The sequence below is a fragment of the Pseudoliparis swirei genome, chromosome 14, assembly GCF_029220125.1.
Source record: "Pseudoliparis swirei isolate HS2019 ecotype Mariana Trench chromosome 14, NWPU_hadal_v1, whole genome shotgun sequence".
Classification (NCBI taxonomy): Eukaryota; Metazoa; Chordata; class Actinopteri; order Perciformes; family Liparidae; genus Pseudoliparis; species Pseudoliparis swirei.
In genome coordinates, this window is record NC_079401.1 from 3,226,305 (window position 1) to 3,248,284 (window position 21,980).

At 45.1% G+C, this 21,980-nt stretch overlaps 1 protein-coding gene across 1 annotated transcript in view; it reads left to right on the top strand.

Moving 5' to 3' along the window:
- Window positions 1-5,288: 5,288 nt before the first annotated feature.
- nid2a (nidogen 2a (osteonidogen)) overlaps window positions 5,289-21,980 on the top strand; it is a 35,003-nt gene continuing 18,311 nt past the window's right edge. Inside the window, exons 1-14 of the mRNA XM_056431270.1 lie at window positions 5,289-5,569; window positions 6,922-7,107; window positions 7,303-7,419; window positions 13,651-13,752; window positions 13,876-14,015; window positions 14,842-14,974; window positions 15,066-15,416; window positions 15,868-15,979; window positions 18,150-18,189; window positions 18,405-18,514; window positions 18,616-18,749; window positions 18,847-18,958; window positions 19,238-19,438; window positions 19,538-19,768. Of these exons, the coding sequence (XP_056287245.1) occupies window positions 5,363-5,569; window positions 6,922-7,107; window positions 7,303-7,419; window positions 13,651-13,752; window positions 13,876-14,015; window positions 14,842-14,974; window positions 15,066-15,416; window positions 15,868-15,979; window positions 18,150-18,189; window positions 18,405-18,514; window positions 18,616-18,749; window positions 18,847-18,958; window positions 19,238-19,438; window positions 19,538-19,768 (2,176 nt within the window). The 5' untranslated portion in view covers window positions 5,289-5,362. The remainder of the gene's footprint in view (window positions 5,570-6,921; window positions 7,108-7,302; window positions 7,420-13,650; window positions 13,753-13,875; window positions 14,016-14,841; window positions 14,975-15,065; window positions 15,417-15,867; window positions 15,980-18,149; window positions 18,190-18,404; window positions 18,515-18,615; window positions 18,750-18,846; window positions 18,959-19,237; window positions 19,439-19,537; window positions 19,769-21,980) is intronic.

Below are 21,980 nucleotides of genomic sequence, written 5' to 3' on the forward strand. Positions count from 1 at the left end.
GGCGCGCGCCACTGTGAGGAGGAACGGATGCCTGGGCTCGGGGTACACGGCATGGTGCGGTGACGTCACGCGGATGGGCACACCCACGTGGTGCGCACGTGCTGAGAAGCTGAGAGAGCCGGTGTGCAGCTGAAAGGTGACAGGAGGAATTATATGTTCACCTTTTCTTTTCTTTGCAATTTTTTTAATATTAAATCATTTCCCAATTTAAATAATTGTACAACTTAATGTCAAGTTGATGTAACTAATCATTTTTTATTAAATGTAATTATTTTGTGTATAAGTAAGCATAACTCAAAAACATAACTGAAGTACAACTTAATATAATTAAGTAATTGCATGCTAAGAATGATAACGTCTTTTTATTTCTATTGTGTCAAATAGGGATGATTTAAAAAATAATTAGATAAAGCACACGTTAAAATACAATAAAATCTCAAAGTGTTTCACCAAATAAGTAAAATCGATCATAATAATAAATACATTGCAATCATAGTGTATTTATACAGTAATAATTTGATTGGGGCAAATGGTCTGAAATCCATTAGACATTAGTGGAAGACAACATGTATTTATTTAATTATTTTGTTGTATTGTTATTGTCATCAATTTGTAGCCTATATAAGGCTAACGTTAGTAGAATCATTTAAGTAAAAATAATTATCTTACTGGATGCTGCTATCAAGATAAATGTGAGATGGATAAAATGTTTTTCTAGTTTTACTTTCTTACGAGTTTGTGCCAGTAGAAGTTGAACCGAACTAAAGTAAATTGACTGGATAGCTGTTAGTTAAATAATAGTAACGTGTGACCAATCTCAATAAGGCCATTTTAATGATATCTTTATGATACATTTCGAAAACATTACATTAAAAGGTGAAATGCTGATAAGGCACACCCTCACATGGACACACACACACCGACAGATACACATAGATAAATATACATACTCTTCAACACTACGTGCATATGCATGCACACGTACACACACACACACATATATACACATACATACATACATTATGCACACACACACACACTGTTTACCTTAGTTAGGGAACAATTCCCACATCTGCACATTTACATTATTTGACAGCACTTTATTTGATGTGACTGGTATGAACTATCCCCGGCCAATTAATAAAGGGATGAATGAATAAATAAACAAAAGTTTATTCTGATTTAGTGGACAGAATACCAGAAAATAGCCTGCTGTGTGGGTGGAAATGTGAGCATGTGTCTTTATATGCGTGGAGATGATTACATGTTGTTCTCCTGGGTTTCCTCCCACAATCCCGTGGATTTGAGGCCTTAATTTCCCATCGGGATCAATGTGACTGTTTTTATATCCGTGAACCAGCGACATATCCTGCAAACTCTAAAATCCTATCTCATAAAATTTGAATATTTCCTCAGACCAAGTAAAAAAAAAGATTTATAACAGCAAAACAAAATCAAACATTTGAAAATGTGTTTCCAGGTGTTTCGAGTTAATTAGACGATTCAAGTGATTTGTTTAATACCCTACTAGTATACTTTTTCATGGTATTCTAATATTTAAGGATATTTGAGTTTTCTTAAGCTGTAAGCCATAATCAGCAATATGAAAAGAATAAAAGGCTTGCAATATTTCAGTTGATTTGTAATGAATCCAGAATGCATGACATTTTTGTTTTTTTAATTGCATTACAGAAAATAAAGAACTTTATCACAATATTCTAATTTTCTGAGACAGTCCTGTATATACATTCGAGATGCAACGGGCGCACGTCTCGAGCCAAACGGCTTTCAAAATGTCCCGTCGTCCATTAAGACGACATGCTAATGGAACCATTTGGCCCATTTTTAAATGAGGATGGAATGCCAGACAGGATCCTCCAATGGGCCGCGATGCTCGCTGAAAGCACTCGAGTGCCTCTCTCTTTTTTCTATGCCCATTAATGACTTCCTAATTGTGACATTTCACCATTATGGCGTCGCTGCTTCCTCTCTCCTCTCTGGCCTGTCTCTCTGTCCCTCTCTGGAAGGACCTCAGACACGATGCTCATGAAGTAGAGAACTGATTTGGCACAGGCCACGCAGCAATTCATCCACATGCAGCCGGACTCGTCACGTTGTTTTTAACTTCCCCTTCCTCCCTCCTCTACCTCTACTCACTGTTCTCTCGCTCGGTTTTACCCCTGCTCTATGTTTGTTTCCTCGCGCAGCAGAGGCCTCTTACCTTGCCCTCTGCCCTCGCCACGCCAACATACCTTTCCTTTCCCTTTGCCCTGCGTTCCTCTCGCTTCCTTTGATTTTTCTCCCCTTTTGTTTCCTTTGTTTTCTCTTCTCTTTTCCTTCCCTTTCCTATTGTATTTCTCTTATTATTTTCATTTTCTTACCTTTCCTCTGTATCTTGCTTGCTTGCTTCCCTTTTCTTTAATTACTAGTCATTTAATTTCTAGTATATTTTACTTTTCTCTCTCTTGCTTCACTTCTCTTTAAAAAAAATATCTTGTCATTGTTTTTTATTTCTTTTAATTTTCTCTTTTCCTTAATGCTTTCCTTTACTTAAATGTCTTTAACTTTTCTTTTCCTTTCCTTGACGCTTCATTGCTTCAACTCTCTGATCTTCTCTTTTATTTCCTTTCCTTGCTTTTCATTATCTTTTTCTATCTCTTTCCTTTTCTACCAAAACAATGTCCGACAGCACGTGTTTCCACGATTTACATCCATAACTCTGCTAAGAATCAATCTGTTTAAACATACCTATTCGCCCTTGAGGGGACCTTGACCCAGATGATGATGCATTTTACTGAGGTGGGCGTCTTGAGTGGCGATCACTGTCTGTCTGTGCTCTTTATTTAGAAGCGATTGAATCATTATTGTCGGTCCCAACCCACAGCTCCTATATGGCGGCTCTGCTGGTAAACAGCCTTTGTTGAGAGCTCGGCATCCGCTGAAGTGCTGACCCTAACCCTCGGCCTCGCTCTCTCCCAAACACACACACACACACAGAAGCCCACAGGGGGGCTTAATTTCTCTCATCACTCCTGTATGTCAACAGAATGCGTGTGTGTGTGTGTGCAGTCTGCAAATGGTTCTCGTCTGAATCATTGATGAGCTTATTGATTTGTTGGTGAATATCTGAAAGTCAGCTAACCATAACCCTGTAATCACACACTGAAATGCAGATGATTTGATCAGATTCAACTTTTCAGATGAGCGTGAGGGAAATGCGATCGATAGTGTATTTTATATAAATGGCTCGGTGTCGGTGCTCAGATTACACACAGGCCTTTTGGCTGATGTGATCATTTATAACGTGGCGGATGCAGACAGTTTAATAGTTTTCACATGCATGAAGTAAGACACACGTGGTAGTTTCCCCAGACTGAGTAAACAAAGTCAAATCTGTGTAGTCGGTGATGTCAGCCGGACCTCGGCCTCCACCTGCAGGTCGCTCAGTGTTAGTACATCTGCTGTAACACTCACTGCATCTTCTATTGTACTGTGTCGGTTGCCTGCAGGGCTCGCCATGTTTCCAATAACGACCCCCGCAATTTAACAAACACACGGCAAAAAAAACTGCAACTTTGTGTTTTTTCTCTCTCGAAATAAACACATTTTTAAGACGTTGCATCAGTGACGTTTAAATGTTGCCGTTGGAGTCAGAAACCAGAACCAGACGTCACTAACGTCCTGCACTGTGCTGTGCAGTCTGCAGGGTGTGTAGGAATGTTAATGGGACGCCTGTGATGTGAATGGATGCTCGGCCCGGCCCGCGCTGACACGATCTGGGCTCCCTGCCCTCGGTCTGGTCTGAGCACATGCTCGGCTGGACGGTTGCCATGGCGTTGGACCGGTCCAACTCATTCCACTTCTTAAGTCCAGCTGGTTGTACACATGGGCTGTTCTCCTCTGAGTGGTACCAAGGCTTCTCATGTGTTGGCCCGTGGGCCCTCTTCGGTGCCTCCTTCAGGACGTCTTGGATCCGGTCCAGGAGACTCAGCGCTGGTAGAAATGTGTGCTCCTCCTGTGTGTGTGTGTGTGTGTGTGTACACACAAAATATACAGACATCAGATGTATGAAACAGACGTTATGATTTCAACATGGTAGATTTCTAGTTGTTTGTCAGTCATATTCATTGAATGTGTTGTATCTCTGTAATGATTCATTCTGGTCACATGACATCTATTCTTCTGATCCTCCTCTGTTGCTCTCCTGAAGGGTTCTTACCTTTCTTCCTGATCCGATGTGAGGTCAAAGGTCAGGGATGTCGTTTGTGTACAGACTGTAAAGCCCTCCGAGGAGAATTCGTAATTTGGGATATTGGGCGATACAAAATAAACTGAATTGAATTGAATTATTTTAATTAGAGTATTGTATGTGTTTGTATATGAATAACTACGATCAGAGGAATGTGAAGGTGTGTCCGAGGAGGAGAGAGAAATAAATGAACTGGTAAATAAAGGGTTATAATGATTATGATAAGTATGAAAAATAACTACATAAATATTAATGAGGACAAAGTAAATATCAATTATAGTAATAATAGTAAAGTTAATGTAAATAAAAAAATTAATTAATCGTAAGTGGCTTCTTCTTTCTTTTTATGGAGAATTAAAGAATGCCATAATTGTTTTGGTTTCCGATTATTAGTATTATCTTTTAATGAATTGACATTCAGCTGGACTGCGATGATGTGTGACATGCTTTATACTGTCGATTACTGTTACAGCCACTAGGTGGCGCCCACGTTTAATTATTTTAAGGTTGCATCCATTACTTTTAATGAGTAAATAACCTCGTGAGATAAAACAAGAAAAATAATTACTATGTAAGGTATACTCTGTGATTGATTCAAATGTACTCAACTAGAAAAATAGGTGCTAATAATAATTTTAAATGGTTTTTAATGCCTTTAACCTTCTAAAATGTTAACACACATATTTTAATCTTGAGGGAATAAGTTATAATTAAGTTTCTATATATAATTAAATAAGTATGGTCCCTATGTGTTTCCATTATACACTTTAGTTTTGTTAAATGTGTTTCAATGGAACTCTCACGTGTGTATAAAACACGATGTGTCCTTCACGTTGTTGTGAAACAGATAGTTACATCCGGATTAAAAAGCGCTCTATTTGTCTCTAACGCGAGCCAGATGTTACCTCCAGCACCGGCCCAGCTGTCACTCACAGCCCGCCTCCGACCAATCAGAGCGGGGCCTGAGCGTCCCGCGCCCCGCCCCCTCCGCGCAGAGCATCGGCGGCCGGGAGGAGGAGAGTTGCTCCTCCGTCTTTCTCGCGGCCCCAGTCCATCCGCACCTCTCTCCCTCTGCTCCCGGCTTCGCCTCGACTCGGCCCCGACTGCGCTGCGATGGAGAGCGGCGGAATCCTGGCGGCGTGTCTGCTGTGCTGGAGCTGCGGCGTGTGCGCGGTGTCCGCCATCCGGAGGGCCGACATGTTCCCGTACGGCGCCCTGAGCGGGGACCAGATCCTGGCGGAGGGGGACGACGAGACCTCCAGGGTGCTGGTCCTGGCCAGACCCCTGCACTTCTACGACACCCGGTACTCCCAGCTATACGTGAGTAGACGGAGGTGATGGTTGCAGCAGATTTTTTTTTGTTGCGTTTTTGTTGTTGTTGCGTTTTATAACAACAAACTATCTGTTTCATTTGGGGTGAAGTAAATCTTGCAATATTCTGACGTCACAATCAATTACAAATCAACTGCCCTACTCAACAGATGGTGACCAGGAATAAGTTGCGCTGGTAATACTTCACTAACATTACACTTAAAAAGTACTGCGGCTTTCGGAGTTTCTCAAGTAAAAAAGTATTAAAAGTACTCTTTATGCAGAGTATAGGCAAGTGGACAGTGAAGCACAATTTTGAGGTACTTTAATTTCATGTCATGCTTTTTTATACTTTTTAGTCCTACATTCATGACTACATTTATAGACTCAAAGTATTAAAATATCAACATTTTATCATCATTAATACCATCATTTTATTTTAAATGATGGTTTCATGAGTGCCAATCTTTACTTTTATGTCACACCACGGTGGCCAAATTCACAATCGGCCCTAACTATAAATATTAAGAAAATATGGAATGTACGTTCGACTTCTTTATATGTTAAATGGTTTATAAATGAGATAAATAAATGGAGTTAGGCGGCGTTGATGAGCAATCTGGTTCTTTTCATTTCCTCTAACCTTTAACCAGCTAGCTTTTCATATTAGGCTCGATGTTAGGCTACGTTTATCGACTCAGTCTCCCCCACGTGGCTCAAGAGTGAACTGCAGGTACACATGTTAAAGAAAAGATTAACAGAAGAAATTATGAGGAAATCTTTGGGAGTGACCGGGTTCTAATGCATCTGTATTATATATGAGTCTGATATGAGCCAGTCTGCACGAAGAGTTCTTTTACCTGCGATACATACATTTTGATGATAATACTCATATAATGGAAATACACAAGCACCTCAGAGGTTAACTATACAAAAAAAAGCGGTTCCAAACCGCAGTGTTGCTTTGCCTGACACGCATCACCAGAAGGTGTCATGTCCTATTACACAGCCAGAGGAAAGCCAGTTAACGGTTGACTTCAATGTTTCCAACACACAATCAGGGACCAGGCCCAGAGGTCCTTGAGGAGCCTCCAGTGGTTTATGAGGGGGACCTAGGGGTTCATTATGTGGTTCCTTGGGTACACGAGGGGGCTCCGGCAATGCCCGCAGAGGTCCCGGTGCTTTATGAGGGGATACGGGTTCATTAGATGGTCCCATGGGGTCACGATGCTGCTGCGGCTATTTCCTTGAGGATTCTGGTTATTTTTTATGATAGGTTTTGGGGTTCCAAGGGGTCTGCAGGAACACCATTGACACCCTCATTAAACAGTGTCCCTCTCCCTCTCTCTCTCTCTCTATAGGTGGCTACCAACGGCATCATATCGGCGCAGGACCTGCCGATGGAGAAGCAGTACGTCGACGACGGCTTCCCCACGGACTTCCCCGTGGTGGCTCCGTTTCTGGCCGACATCGACACCAGCGGAGGGCGAGGGCAGATCTACTACCGGGTGACGGAGACGCCCGGCGTTCTCAACCGAGTGGCCCGGGTGAGTTCATCAGGGCGTTACCGCGGCGCGATTATCAATGGACAGACTTGTGATTTGGATTCTTCCCTTTTCCAGTTCTTCATCCATTAGTTCGATCCATTGTACACTCCCATCTTTCCCTTTTGTCCCTTTATTTTCTCTCTCTTACCCCCCCCCTCCTGCCCCCATCATTCATTCATCCATCTGCTCACCCAGGAAGTACACCGAGGGTTCCCGGATGCAAAATTCACGCCGACGCACGCCGTGGTCGCGACATGGGAAGACGTCGCGGCATACGAAGAGCGGACTCGAACCGCCGGACCCTCGAACAAGGTAAGGAGTAGCTGGAGGCCTCCCGGCATGGTTTGGATCTCATGATAGTGGGAGACACAATCTCAAATTCCAGGAGGATGCGCATCGCTTGTAATCAGCCTGGGGAGGGCGGGTTCCATTTGTAAGTCCCCTCCCAATCTGCCTCTTAACCTTTTTAAGGGGTCAGAGGTCATCTCTAAAGGTCATCAAAGTGGTCCCCCCCCTCCCCCAACTAATTATCCCCTCGCTCACAGCTAGACACAAACACGTCTCAACCATTAGTGCTCACATGTGCTATTGTGCTCAGTGTATTGTGTTCAGCTGAGATACCGTGCTTTAGGTCAAACTAGCACCTCCATGAAGTTGGGTGTTTCACAAGAGACGGATTAAAAAGGGTCAGACCGAGCTTTGTTGACCTCATCAGGGTTTGAAAATCTCCCTCCAAAGATGTAGAAGACATGATACTGTCCGAATAAACTGAGCTGAAAACATCCAAAATGCCCTTTTCTTCGGAAGTGTGCCAATGAAACACTTTGTCTGTTTTTCTTCGTAATTAATAAAACATTTTTAGAAACCTTTCTCAAGAAAGTGTCACAGCGAGGTGAACCAAAGGCTTTGTCTGAGTCCGTATTTGGGACGCACTCCAAGTGAAGCCAGGCGGGCTGAACTTATCGATCAAACAAACAGGGCTTTGTTGTTCCTGGTGCGTAGCATGTGGGAGGGGAGGGATAAAGGGAGTGGTAGATTTAAGGAAAAAACCCCAGGAGATCTCTGTGTGTGTGTGTGTGTCCTCCTCTCGTCTGTTTGTTCTTTCTCTTGACTGTCGCGGTCTGGTTTCTTTTATGCCTCCTCTTTCTTTCTTTCTTCCTGATTGATCAAAAGCGAAACGTGCAAACGGTCCATCGGCATCAAGCCTCTGACGACACGTCTCAATACCTCGGGCTCATCCAAATGGACCAATGAGTGATTGCATCTTCTTTGAGCCTCGGACCTCGGACTTAAAGTCTCCATCCGGTGTTGACCGAGTGCTGATGAGAGGCTGGTGTCCACCTCTGAAAGTCTGTTTCATTGTTCAGAGGGTCCGCGCGTCCTGTCGGGTCACACCAGTCCGGGCTGGGATTTGCTCCGGTGGGTCAAGATAGCATCTTCCTTTTGAAGTGATTTAGCCAGAGGTGCTGGGCGGGAGGGGGGGGGGGGGGGGTAGAGTGGTATGTGTGTGTGAGCTGATTAACCTGAGGTGTGTGTTTTGTCGGGTGTTAGGGGTGACCGGCTGGGGGAGGGGGGCAGGCCGTGTGGTTTTTTTCGGGGGTCGGAAATGGAGACGGGAGGAGCGGCGAGGGGAAGGAAAAACAGGAGAATAAAGAGAGAGAAAAGTAGAGCCCGAGATAGGCTGGTGTTTTCTAGGAAACGAGCCTTAACCCTTGTGTTGCCTTAGGGTCATTTTGACCCGATTCAATGTTTCACCCTCCTGTTACCTTTATATTTACTAACATATTTTACCCTTTGGGTTCAATTTGACGCCAGCAATTAAAACCTCCAGAAAATTATTTGAATTAATATTGTTTTCCAAGTTTAAGTGTGAGGCACTTTATGTTTGTTTGTTGACTACCGAAAGAACACCGACATTAAACATTGAATGGGGTCAAATTAATCCGAAGGCGGGGGGAGGGTGTAATATTGATTCGGGTCAAAATGACCCTAAGGCAACACAAGGGTTAAAGAGGCTATTATCATCATTGGAAAGTAATTGCCTCTTTTGAAACCAATCGCACACACCTTGTTGTGTGCGCTAACGTGTAGCTCAATCTGCTAAATGACCGGAGCCATCTGCTCCAGAAAACCGGGCCCTCGGTGTGTTGGTGTTTCAAGAAGTGTCGACAAGGCTCGTCCGTCATGTTGGTGGCTTCCGCTACGAGCTAGCTAAGTAGCCATTTCTGAGGCAGCTAGTTAACCGGTCATTAGCCACCCAGCTAGCTTGCTAACGCCGCATTAATACTACTCTGGTTACTGGATTTGACTCATCTGTCGAGTTAAATCAGTTACCATCAAACCTCAGTGAGTCCACGACTATACAGAAGTTAGCAGCGCTAAAACGGCCGCGATGGCAACGGTACATATACAAAATGGCCGCCGCTTTGACCATAACGCTATTTGGACAGTGATGATGACACTAACTCTGCTAAAATACAAATACTTTGGTTTTTGACCAAATACCTGCAAAACAGCTCACAGTCCCAACAGCTTCCGTGGTTAATGCTAATTAGCTAATGTTAGCGTGCTACAATAAACTTGTTTGGGCAACCGAATAAGAATTATAGCCGCTAAACATGAATTTGAACTGTTTAGCATGCGACTTTAACAGCAAGCTCAAAGCATGACAACATATGTTCCACTGGGTAATTTACCTCATTTCTCAATGAGAAAACACTCCATCTCTAAACCCTGAATTGACTAATCTGCGCTTGCCATGATGACACGATGTCGCAGGCGTGCCTCACAGGAAGCTCCCGTTCCCGAGAGCGTTCTTGTACGCGAGCAGCACTTTCGAATGGAATGTGATTTTGACGTTTGACCTCTGTCGACCCTTTTTTCCTTCTTCTTTTCTGATTTCCCCTCGACTTCTCTTCAAAGACCTCCAACGAGGGAAAGCGCTGACCGGCATATTCCACGTCGGCCGTGTGAGGCTCACATGAGACCGAGCGGATGAATAAATGGACTCCTCTGTTGATGTGTCCTCTGTACTCCTTCCTTTCTGTAGCACAAGAGGAAATATTGTTTCCATTAGTGCGATTTGTTGTTTCTTGGGGAGCCTCATGCTGTGACACAGTGGGCGCCCCTTGAAATGTGCTTGTCCTTTTTCAAAGCACTTACTAAAATTCAGCTTTCATAATATGTTACTGTGTTAACCGCTGAGCCTCTCCACCCAGAAACAAAGGTGCTTGTATCCTTGTATTCCTCCTCCACACTGAAGTGACTCAGGGTTTCACTTGGAGACTTCAGACTCATTACTAGCGCGGCCGTCGTGCTCCGGTTTGTAGTCGCGTTCACGAACCTCTTCAGGATCTGAGAAAAGCAGCGATGGTTTTTACCCCCCTGTGTTCTCGAGTTGATGAAAATGGGGGTGGGGGGGGGGGTTGAAAAGTTTCCGTAAGCCCAGACGCCGTTTGATTTCCTCAAGCTTCGAGGAGAGCAACGGGAATCCTTTGGAGCGCGGCTGAAGTTATAACAGGAAAGCCACCGACGAGACTGGATCAAGGCTTTTCATGACAGTGAAATACTGACCAGATTGTTCCTGACTGCAGGCCTGGGTTCTGTGTGAGTGTGTGTGTGCGTTTGTCGGTGTGTGTGTGTGTGCCGGTTCCCACGCTGTAGGCAGTTTCGCTTGTAGCACTCCGGTGAGGCTGGCAACTGGCCTGCAGCTGCTCTCTCTCTCTCTCTCTCTCTCTCTCTCTCTCTCGGACGTTTTGCAGCTGCAACCAACCAACAAAGTGTAGCACGTCGATCCAGCCTCACCAAAAACATTTATCACGGAGGGATGAGTCACTTATTAGAAACACAGGCCAGATGAGAAGTCAACCAAACTATCTTAAGTGAGGTCGAGTAGACTAAACTACTTAAAGATGGAGTAAACCAGACTACCGAATAAACAAATACCGAACAGGAACAAACGAGGGACGCTGGACTGGACGTCGACTTAAAGCTTCGCCCGCTTTTCTGCTAAAGTCTGAGCGTAAAGACCAGTTTGAGTTTGGGCAAATGGGAAATCTTGAGAGTTTGTAGATTTTTTTTAAATATTTGCACACTTTCCCATTTTTTTGACATCTTTCATGGTTGCAAAACCCACCATGAGACCTACTTAAAGGGAGAGTTTGCATTTCTTTGCTCAATAGATGAGAAGATTGATGAAACGTTGACTTTGAGGTCACATGAAGAGCGGTGAGTTGCTCCTCGGCTCTCTGGATGTCCTCCCTGTGTTTGCAGTGAGGCTGTTGGGTGTCTCCAGAGGAACCTCTCACACCAATGAGGTTGCACCTTAACTTTTAAGGACGACCCCAACGACAAACATTTGCTGTGTCCCGGAGGCGATTAACGTCTGTGCGTGTGTCTGGCTAATGCTGGGAGTGTGAGGACACTCTTTAAAGAAAAAAAGAAAAGAGGTGTAACAAAATGCCTTTAGGTTGGATGAGTGAGTGTGTGTGGGGGAGTTTGGGGGGGGGGAGTGCGGGGGGGATCCTTGCATCCTGAGCTACTCTCTGTCTGGAGCTCTTTGATGTGTGCTGGCTGCTTTTTGTCGTCTTCCAGCTGTAAGTCTCGAGCGACATTGCTCACAGAGACAGACACTCCGACGCAGCGAGTGACCACACAGATGGAAGAGCCAATTAAAATGAATAGTTTTGACACATCTGCGCTTGTTTTGTTCGATGACAGCATCGACACCACTCTCAAAACACATGTTTATCCTCTCGGCTTCGTAGTTTTGGAGGTACCGGCGTGCATAGCTGGTCTTCCTTCTCTACGATACAATGAGACGAGGAAATACATTTGAAAAACACGAACCGGTTTCTAGAGATAATTCACAGACGAGGCTGTAAAGGAAAAGGGGATTTCCAGAGGCAGCAGGGTCCATCCTCTGGGGACCGTGAATGTCTGCACAATTAATTTCATTATTGCTGCGATAGTGGAGATATACAGTCACTGAAAACACCACAGGGACGGTCGGCTATGTGTGGAGGGGAGAATAAATTCACGAAATGACATCGTGCAGATGGGGAAAATAAATATTCTTCTGTTGACTCAACTTTTTACAACTATTTGGATGGAAATGCATCTTATTATCTGTTTCCTCATATGTCTCCCACTCTAAAGCAGACCCATCTCTGCCAGCCAAACCCCCCCGGGACTAAAGGAGCGACAGCAGGAGAGAACCATACGGACATTTAGAAAGGATATTAAGGACAAAGAGGAAGCAGATCCCCTCTTGTAGCTCCAGCCTCTTCTCCTCATAAAGACAGGAAAAAAGAAAAGAAAGACCCCCTCCTTCGTAATTACAAAGAGCCCGGAGGTTACAAAGTCCTCCCCGCCCACACACAACAAGATAGCTTAAATATGTTGATGTAAACAATTAGGAACACACACACATGCGTTCACATGGGAGGAATATAGGTGGTGGGACATCTGTGTTTGCACTCAGGCTTGTGTGTGTGTGTGTGTGTGTGTGTGTGTTTGTACCCCACCCCTCACATTGTAACGATGTCTGGTTTGTATGTTGTAACATCATCGCGAAAGATGCCCAGACTCACAGGAAGACAGCTGTGGAGATCAACATCTGGGCTGGGGGTTGAGAGGCCAAGCTGTGTGTGTGTGTGTGTGTGTGTGTGTTACGATAATCTGATTGTGTCCCAAAGGGAAACAACACTCACAGTCTTCCCCTCATTCGACAAATCTGTGTTTTTCTAACTGGGGTTTTGGGAGGCAGAGCGGACCGGACGCCAGCGTAAAAAAAGTTCTCTGATTCATGAGTCGGTACTTATTCACTAACATTTATTTCATTCTAATTTATTTCAAAAAAAATGTTAGGAAACCCAGATACTCAGTGTCAGTAATTGGAAAGGAGGGTGGGGGTAAAGGGTGAGAAGTCTCAACATGAATCCCAGCAGAGGAAGAGGAGGAGACATGAGGTGTGAAGTTTAAATATGAGCGTTGAGTGTAAGAATGACGTGAGGGGAGGTTGGTGACCTCATCGCTCTGACAGGAGCAGAGCTGAACATGGTTGTTAGACACCGTCTTGATTACCAGGAAGCTGCTTTCAGTCCTCAGATTTTTTTTTAAACAACAACGAAATGCTGATTAAAAGGGTTATAGGTGTTACTTGCGTCTTGTGAAAGTTACTGAATAGTTAGAGATTAAATTAAGGCTGGAACAGTGGCCACTGATAGCAACCAGTGGAAGTTACAGGACAGCGGTTCATCGAATTTCCAGAGATTCTCTCGAGTCGCTGGAAGGTCCAGTGTGCACCGTTAAAGACTTATTGGCATAAATAGAACAAGACCTTTATATCTACGTCGGGAGCGAGTTGAAGAAGGGTCTACCTGCAGTCTCACACCACAAAGAGTCCACCACGTTGCGATTTTAGATCGCCAACGCACAACTTACAGATGCTACTAAATCCCAAAATTGCACTTAAACTCCCATTGCAAGAGTTTTGGTCCGTTGGTATTCTGGTTCAGACTGACGTCTCTCTTCTCTCTTTAGGTCAATACGTTCCAGGCAGTGATCGGTTACGACGAGACAGATTCATATGTTCTCTTCCTCTACCCTGAAGGTGGCCTTAACTTCTTTGGTACTCGTCCTAAGGTAAACTGGTTATATGCAAGACCTTAAGTCACAGCTAGGTCAGCGTGGCTATTTTACCGCTGCAGCACTTAATTAATGTTACCGTGCCATTGCAATGATGTTCATGTAATGTTCTGTTTCCAGGAGTCTTATAATGTTGAGATAGAGCTTCCTGCCAGAGTCGGCTTTAGCAGGGGAGAAATCACATATCTGATCTTCTCCCGGACCGAGGGACCTCACTACAGCGTTACCAGCGATGAGCAGAGTGTGAAGAACCTCTACCAGTAAGTCAAACGACCTCACGGTTGGGTCACACTTCTTCCTAATGCCACATCTGGCAAACGTGTAATTGATCTGAGGATTAGCTGTGTGCCAAAGAGCATGGTCAGAAAAACAGAAATAATTGGAAAAAACGGTGTCCGGAAAACTTTATTTAATGTAATTACCTTCGCATTGAAAATGCGGAAGGTTATGTTTTGATCGCCGTGTATTTATTTATTTATTTGTATGCGTGTTACTCGCATAACTAAAAAAGTATTAAACCGAATCGCATGAAATTTGGTGGGATGATTGGTTATTATCCGGGGACCATTTGGTTAGATTTTGGGATTGATCGGGTCAAAGGTTAATGTCAAGGTCATGAAAAGGCCAACATCTTCTTTTTACCATAGCGCGGTCAATTTCTATCCAATTGGCATGCAACTAATGCCAAAATGTTCATAATTCAATGCCCAATCTTGTGATATGTGAAGGTATGCGCTCTACCGAGTGCCCGTTCTAGTTTATAATGATGTAAGATTGTTCTGAAATTTAGATTCATGCGACACAGAAAACTGTCTAACTCTGAAAACCTTTCTATGACACGCCGTACATTTTAGCTAAGTTACATTAGTTAGCTAATTGCTAACTAGCTAGCAGGCTTCAGCAAAGTAGCTGTCATCTGTTAGCTAATTGTTAGATGTGAGCTATTGCTGCTAACATGCCTGTAATGCTAGTTTTGAAGAAAAAACGAGCACAAAAAAGCTTTTTACATTCACCTTCGTCTCTGAGCGAATGAACATGCTAGTTGTGCTTTGAACCTGAAAATAATTCATTTCACTCGTTCTCTAGGGTCGGGAATACAGGAATTCCAGGTGTTTGGCTTTTCCACACTGGGAACAGTTACTCTTTTGACAACATTGTTCCTGCATCCATCGGTGGCCTCCTTGTTACCCCACCAGTTCAAGGACATGGCCTCTCCCTGGTAATCTAGTTGTTCTCTTTAATTTGATCGACCCTTTGGAGTCGTTTGCAGAAAAATAAACCTCTGACTCTTTGATGGTTTCTGCTTCAAGGACACCACCACAGCCGAGTATGGTGAGTTTGAGGAATACGCCGACAACACTTTCGACCCCGATAACCAGGAGGAAGAAGAGGATTACCCTCTGACAGGCGGGGACCCCGAATTCCAGACGGCCCTCGCTGGCGGAGACCCCTCAGAGTCCCTTCACCCAGCGAGTCCTGATTCTCCCTCGTCCCCTTCGGAGGACACTAGTCATCAGGTGGCGTACGGCAGTGAAGATGTGCCGTTGACCTCTGAACCCAGGTACAACTCAGAGCCAAGAGACAGGCAGTATGCGCCCCCCGACCCTCCAGAAAGAGCAGCAGAGGGAGGTGGCCAGCAGACTCGGCAACAGCAACCACAGGTAACTCTAAAACGTCCCCGCACATGAAATGAATCAACATTTTAAGATGGACAACGTTTTTATGCAGTTTAAAAATCAAAAAAACAACAGAAATATAAACATATGCAAAACCGATCATCACCATGTTTAAAGTGTTTCTGGTATTGCTCATGCAGACGGCAGCATTTAGTGGCAAACTATTCAAATTATCAGAAAGAAAATATCACTTATTGAAGAGGATATACGGGAAAAAAAAGAGGAATTTAAATTGGCAGCGCTGTCAGAGGTAATAACTAAGAATGGGTTAAATGCAGAGAACTAATTTCCCCTTGGGGATTAATAAAGTATATATCTATCTTATCTAAAGTATGCGCTGATCATAGCTGTGGTTTGAAACATCTGGAGTGAGTTGAGCCGTATGACAAACAGTAAAAGCATATTTTCAGTTCAACAGAGCCTTCTCCCCCTGCAGGTTCCCCTGGAGGTGGTGGACGTTTACCCCCCTCACAGGAATGAACCACCGCTTTCCCCCGGTGGTCACGTGGTCAGCGTGGACGAAGACGATGTTGATTTTGACACAGGAGGTAGGCGATGAATATGAATGAATATGAATGAATATGAATGTAGATGAAGTTATTTGAGGAACAGGAGACTAGCGTTACCTTGCCCTCTACCCGCGGAGCTGCTCAGCAGCTGGCGGTACAATACTGCCGTTGTGCCGGGCAGCTCCCAGCCCAGGTGTGTGTGTGTGTGTGTGTGTGTGTGTGTCAAACGGTCCCTCCCCTGCAGCTACTCCCACAGGCTTTTGCCGTAAACAAGAATGTCTTCTCAGAAAACTTCCTTGGTTACATAAGGGTCGAAACGCCTGTCTTATTAAGTAATGTTACTCAGTTTGGAGTGATGTCATACATTTCTTTCTTTGAAAATGCAAATATTTTTGGGGAGGAATTCGGCCAATCGCAAACTTAGTGTTTGCACTCCATTTCAGGAAAACTAGATTTTAATACTAAACCAGCCATAACTATGATATTTTCAAAGGAGAGTGTGTGTGTGAGATTCAAGAAACATCGAAACATTACAAAAGCAAATACAATACACTGATATTTCCTCAGCGCTGTCATGAGTTCGATGTTCATGAAACTCAGGCCGAGCTTAAAAATCGTTGCAATATTTGGGTTTCCCTCCGCAGCACGTCTGTGTTTATGTGTGGAAAAGCAGTGATTTGTCTCCTGTGTGTGTGTGTGTGTGTGTGTGTGTGTGTTTGCAGTTCCTGAGAAAATATCCTGACATCCTGTGTCCATTTGAATGTGTGTGTGTGTGTGTGATAATAAAATGCTGCATTTTGATCCCAAATCAGCCATTTGCCAAAAAGACAAATAGAGAGATAAACAAGGAGAGATATGTTTGGGTTTTATTCTCAACCTTTTAAAAACCGCCCTAATTTTTAGGTTTCTGCCCGAAATATCATAGCCAAACTAAAAAGGCTGTATCTCTGCAACCACAAAGGATGTTTGAATAATGTTGCTGTTACTGAGCTTTTGTTCAGATGTGTAAATATAAGTATATACGTTACTGGTTCAGAGTAAATAAAGATGAAACACAGCAAAAATAGAAGTTTCAGAGTCGCCTAGAAAAAACAAAAAACATTTTAAATGTACTATTTGAGCTCCGCCGTCACACACATGACTTCATTTGAACAACATTGATATATTTTGTCCCGTCGGTGTGATTCGTACTTCATGTCTGCTCAGCAACTCTGACTATCAAGTCATTTTTCAGTTTTTTTTCAAATAAATCAAGAACATGCGCATCGCTTCCCCAGTGTCAGACGGAGGATTTATTCTCGGTGTTCCGAGCAGCACATGTAAACACTTCTGTAGAAATACACATTACTGTATTCATAGTTCATACCCACACTCTACGTTTTCAATAAACGATCCGAGGCTCACACGCCGGTCTCATCGAAATCTCACGACCATTGGAGGAAGCTGGGCGTGTGCGCGCCGGCAGCAGGTCGTCTCTCGGCCGATGGTCGCTGAGCTCTTAACATTACGGGGCGGAAAACGAGACCAGAGTTCATCTTGCTTGGACTGCATTGAACCAAACAACAGCTGCTAGTATAGACAAGGAAGATGTCCACGTGAAAGGACGCGTCGAGACAGCTGAGAGCCAATCGGAAAGCAAGTGTTTACAACAGTCTCTGTTTCTGACGTAAAGTTTCCGAACTAAAACGGGGTCAGAGTTGGCAAAAGTGTCGATGTCGGGGGGGGTTCGGGGAAAACACTGTGGGCCGAGTAGGACGCCAGGCGGGGGGGCAGCAAGAGTTATGCATTTTAAAATGAAAACATATCGGCGTGGAAGATGCCTTTGGGAGTTCATGTAGCAAACAGTGAGTGTGTGTGTGTGTGTGTGAGTGTGTGTGACTGAGTGGATTAGTGGGCGTGGGAGAAAGGACTGCAACAGCTGGTTTCTCTCCAAGTATAGTGCCTCAACATGTGTGTGTGTGTGTGTGTGTGTGTGTGTGTGTGTGTACCTTCCTCTGTCTTCTTTGCTCTGTCCATCTTTACTGGAATGGAAACAACCTTAAATCTCTATTTAAACATGTCTGTGTGATGTAAATACTGGAAACAGAACATCATTCTTCAACAACACTGTCTGCATGTACATCCAGGTGACTGTCGGGTAATAATTATATAAGTATTGTATATATATATATATAATGTATTACTTATTCTCTCTCTCTCTCTCTCTCAGTCATCCAGTACACTACAGAGAATAAGGAAACATGTGCCAGGTATGTGACGACTCGTGATATTTACCTGCTGTTGGTGGATCTAACTGTTTGTCGTGGTTGTTGTACTGACAGCGGCCAGAGTGCATTGTGGGTGATGTAGTCAAAGAAGAGGAATGTAATAAAAGAGACAACGTCTCTGGTTCTGCTACATCTGTCCTTTCCCCCCTTTTCTTTAAGCATTAAACATGGTTTTCTTTGCTCTCTTCTCATTATAGATTCCAACAGCAGTGTTCCCAGAATGCATTGTGCTCCGACTACGCCACGGGGTTCTGCTGTCACTGCCGGCCTGGTTTCTATGGCAACGGACGCCACTGTCTCCCCGAGGGTGAGAGCTCCACCGTCGACTCGCAGAGATCAGTCTTACATTTAAATGTCGTGGCGTTGTCCTCTCTTCAAATGTTTACGTCGTCGTCGTCGCTCCTTCAGGCGCTCCGCAGCGAGTTAGCGGCAAGGTGAGTGGAACGGTGACCGTGGGATCGACTCCAGTGGCGCTGAACAACATTGACCTTCACGCCTACATCGTGGTGGGCGACGGCAGGGCGTACACCGCCATCAGCGAGGTAGGAGTGTGAAGAGGAACCTCCTCTTCTCATCCACAGGCAAGTCTCTGCTTTCTCCGGATTTCCCTTTTTGAAACGCTGTGTGCTGATTGGTCAGGTACCTGAGCAAGTGGGCTGGGCTCTGATGCCACTGGCGCCAATAGGAGAGCTGTTTGGATGGCTGTTTGCTCTGGAGCTGCCCAATAGCCAAGCAGGATTCAAAATCACAGGTAGACCCTGTGGTGATGCTGCTAGTGTGTGTGTCTATGTGTGTGTGTGTGTGTGTGTGTTTTCGGCCTCCCAGCCAGCTGTATCATCTCCAGGGATGTGATGTGATATCAGCCTTCCCCCTCCCTTCTCTAATAGAAAACAGCTGTGCGTGTGTGTGTGTGTGTGTGTGTGTGTGTGTGTGAGATGCAACCATTTTTTAACGATATACAACTGCTGCACCGTCGGCGTCTAAAAATAATCAATCAGAAGAAGAATTGATCGACTTCTTCCGTCTCCAGGTGCCGAGTTCACCCGTCGTGCGGAGGTGATCTTCTACCCCGGCAACCAGCGCCTGTCAATCACCCAGACGGGCCGCGGCCTCGACGACCACAATCACCTCACCGTGGACACTGTGGTCAACGGCGACGTGCCCTTCCTGCCCCCCGGAGCGGAGGTTACCATGGATCCCTTTAAGGAGATCTACCAATACTACCCATCCGGTAACCATAACAACCACGAGAGACTCATTCGGTGCAACGTTTTTCATTTCTCACCGCGCCCTTAAAAAAAAACTTTCCCCCGCGTCTTTCTCCCCCCAGTCGTCGCCTCCTCCTCCGTGAGGGAGTTCTCGGTGGCGTCGGCGGAGCGCGGCGCCGAGTCCTTCTCCTTCCAGCTGAAGCAGAACATCACCTACCGCGACTGTCGTCACGACAACCGCGGCGCCGCGCCGGAGACGCTGCAGATCACCATGGAGAGGGTGTTCCTGATGTACGTCAAGGAGGAGCACATCCTGAGATACGCCATCACCAACAAGATCAGCCCGGTGGGGGGTGAGTCCAACTCGCCGCCCGCAGAACATCCGGCTGCGGCCTTCGTCCTCTCCGCTGAATTAGGTTTTCATCAAATGCATTTAGTTCCACACCAAAAGGTTTTTTCCCCTCTTATTAATATTAGATAGATCCCATAAGCAAAGTCAAGGTACAGACGCGAGTGGTTGCGATAGACCCGAAATGTGCCTCTTTCGCCTCAAGTTAAAATATTACTTTGTCGCAAAAATTCGCCCGAATTCCGAAAGCCAATCAGTGTTGAGCTCCTCCGCTGTTGGTGAATCCAAATGTGATGTCATGTATAAATATATATATATGATATTAATCAATCAACGAGGGCGTTAGATGTTCTGATGTGTGTGTGATGTCCTCAACGAGTCTGAAGTAGAACTAGTGGTTAGTTCTTCGTGGTGGATGAAGGAGATAACTGTTTCCACGGAGATAAGCCCCGCCCCCTCTAAGGCGCGAATGAAGCAAAAAAGCCACAAATGGTGAAGTGAGTAAACTCACGCGAACCTCCACCTTCTAGTATCACCTCGACAGGTGGCACCACATCTGGTACGATCCATCGTTTAGCTCATGAAAAAAATAATAATTAAAAAGAGTGCGTAGTGTGCGTCCATCCATGGAAGACACTGTGGCGCTGATAACGTTGGTTCACTATCCGGGGGAAGCGAGCGTGTGATTCCATTCCAGACCATCACTGTGAGTGTGTAAGTGTGTGTGTGGGGGGGGGGGGGGGCAATCGGGCCGTCAAACATGAGGTCTTCTTGATGCGGAGCCACAACTAGCGGCCAGACCACCTAGTAATTGAAACCTTTGCCAAACCCACGCTGCGGAGTTGGACCGCGCTCGGCTTCAAACACTCACGCGGATAATCACACACTGAACCGCTGGAGAACAATGTTCAACTGTCTGTGTGACCACCTCTGGGCTGCAGACAGCGTCACCGCTGACTCACAACGTGCGACTGGTTTCGGTCGGGTCGTTATTATCTCAGTCCCGGCATGCGTCACTGAACTCTGAAGTGTTGACATCGCCGGTCGAGCCACTGAAGCTGAATGGAGGTCAGCGGCACTCAATGAGAATGAAGAATAAATAAAACAGCCACAAAACCACAACCACCAAACTCTGTATTCTGACCCGGTTGGCGTGGCTCTGTGGTATTTGTACAGAGGTAAACAATGGCTCTACGTTTTGGGGCGGATGAATACTTTGGGGGCTCTGAGCTGGACTCTTGGGGCTGATTGCAGGAAGCAGTACCGGCTGATACCGATCACATTTATGTCGTGTAATTATTCATTTATGTAACTACTATAAGCCGTAGAACTCAAACCACACCTTTTGGTTTTTACCCAATGGAAAGCAGAAACAAGAGATGACGGAGCTGTAAAGGACGAGATGGGGGGAGAGAGAGATCTTTTTTTTGTTGGTGTTTTTGAATCCAGGCCAAGTTTCTGTCACGCAAACGTCAACACTTTGATTAAGTAGGTTGTGATGACACGTCTCACACGTGCACATCCACACGCACCGTGCATCCAGCTGGAAGAGCTTTAGGGATGGGTTAAGTGGTGTGTGTGTGTGTGTGTGTGTGTGTGTCTTACACTTTCTGGGAAATAATATCCAAGCCAATGACAGATTTTCTATCGGGGCGAGGGGGGGTTGTCGGGCAGAAGGGCTGCCCACTGATGTCATGAGAATCCGAGGTTGTAGACCTTCAGACTCTGAGGGAGACCAGCTCTACCTGACTTGAGTGTGTGTTGTCAACATCTGTGTGAACAGCTGCCCTACAGTGTGGGATTCCACGTCCTTATATAACTGAATCTTGTGTTTAAATGATTTCTAGTTAAAACCTCCGGCCCACATGGAGAGGGTTACTTGTTTGTTTGCTGCGGGCCTTTTTTAAATTGGTTTCAGTCAGTGCTGCGATGGAGTAGAAATCGAATTCGTGGAAATGGAATAAAAATCATAGCAAACAGAAAGACACTGCCCTCGCTGGATTCAGGACCCCCCGGGACCCCCCAGGACCCCCCAGGACCCCCTAACCCTGAAGCACGTGATCCCTTCAGAATCCTCGATGCAGGCGGCAGCACAGTGGCTCCGCCTCAACGAGGACCGGCTGAATTCATTAAAGCTTCCACCCTGCACTCTGGTGTGTAGTTTATATTATTCTATTCTAATTCTATTTTTTGCAAATATTGTGCATTTTAATATT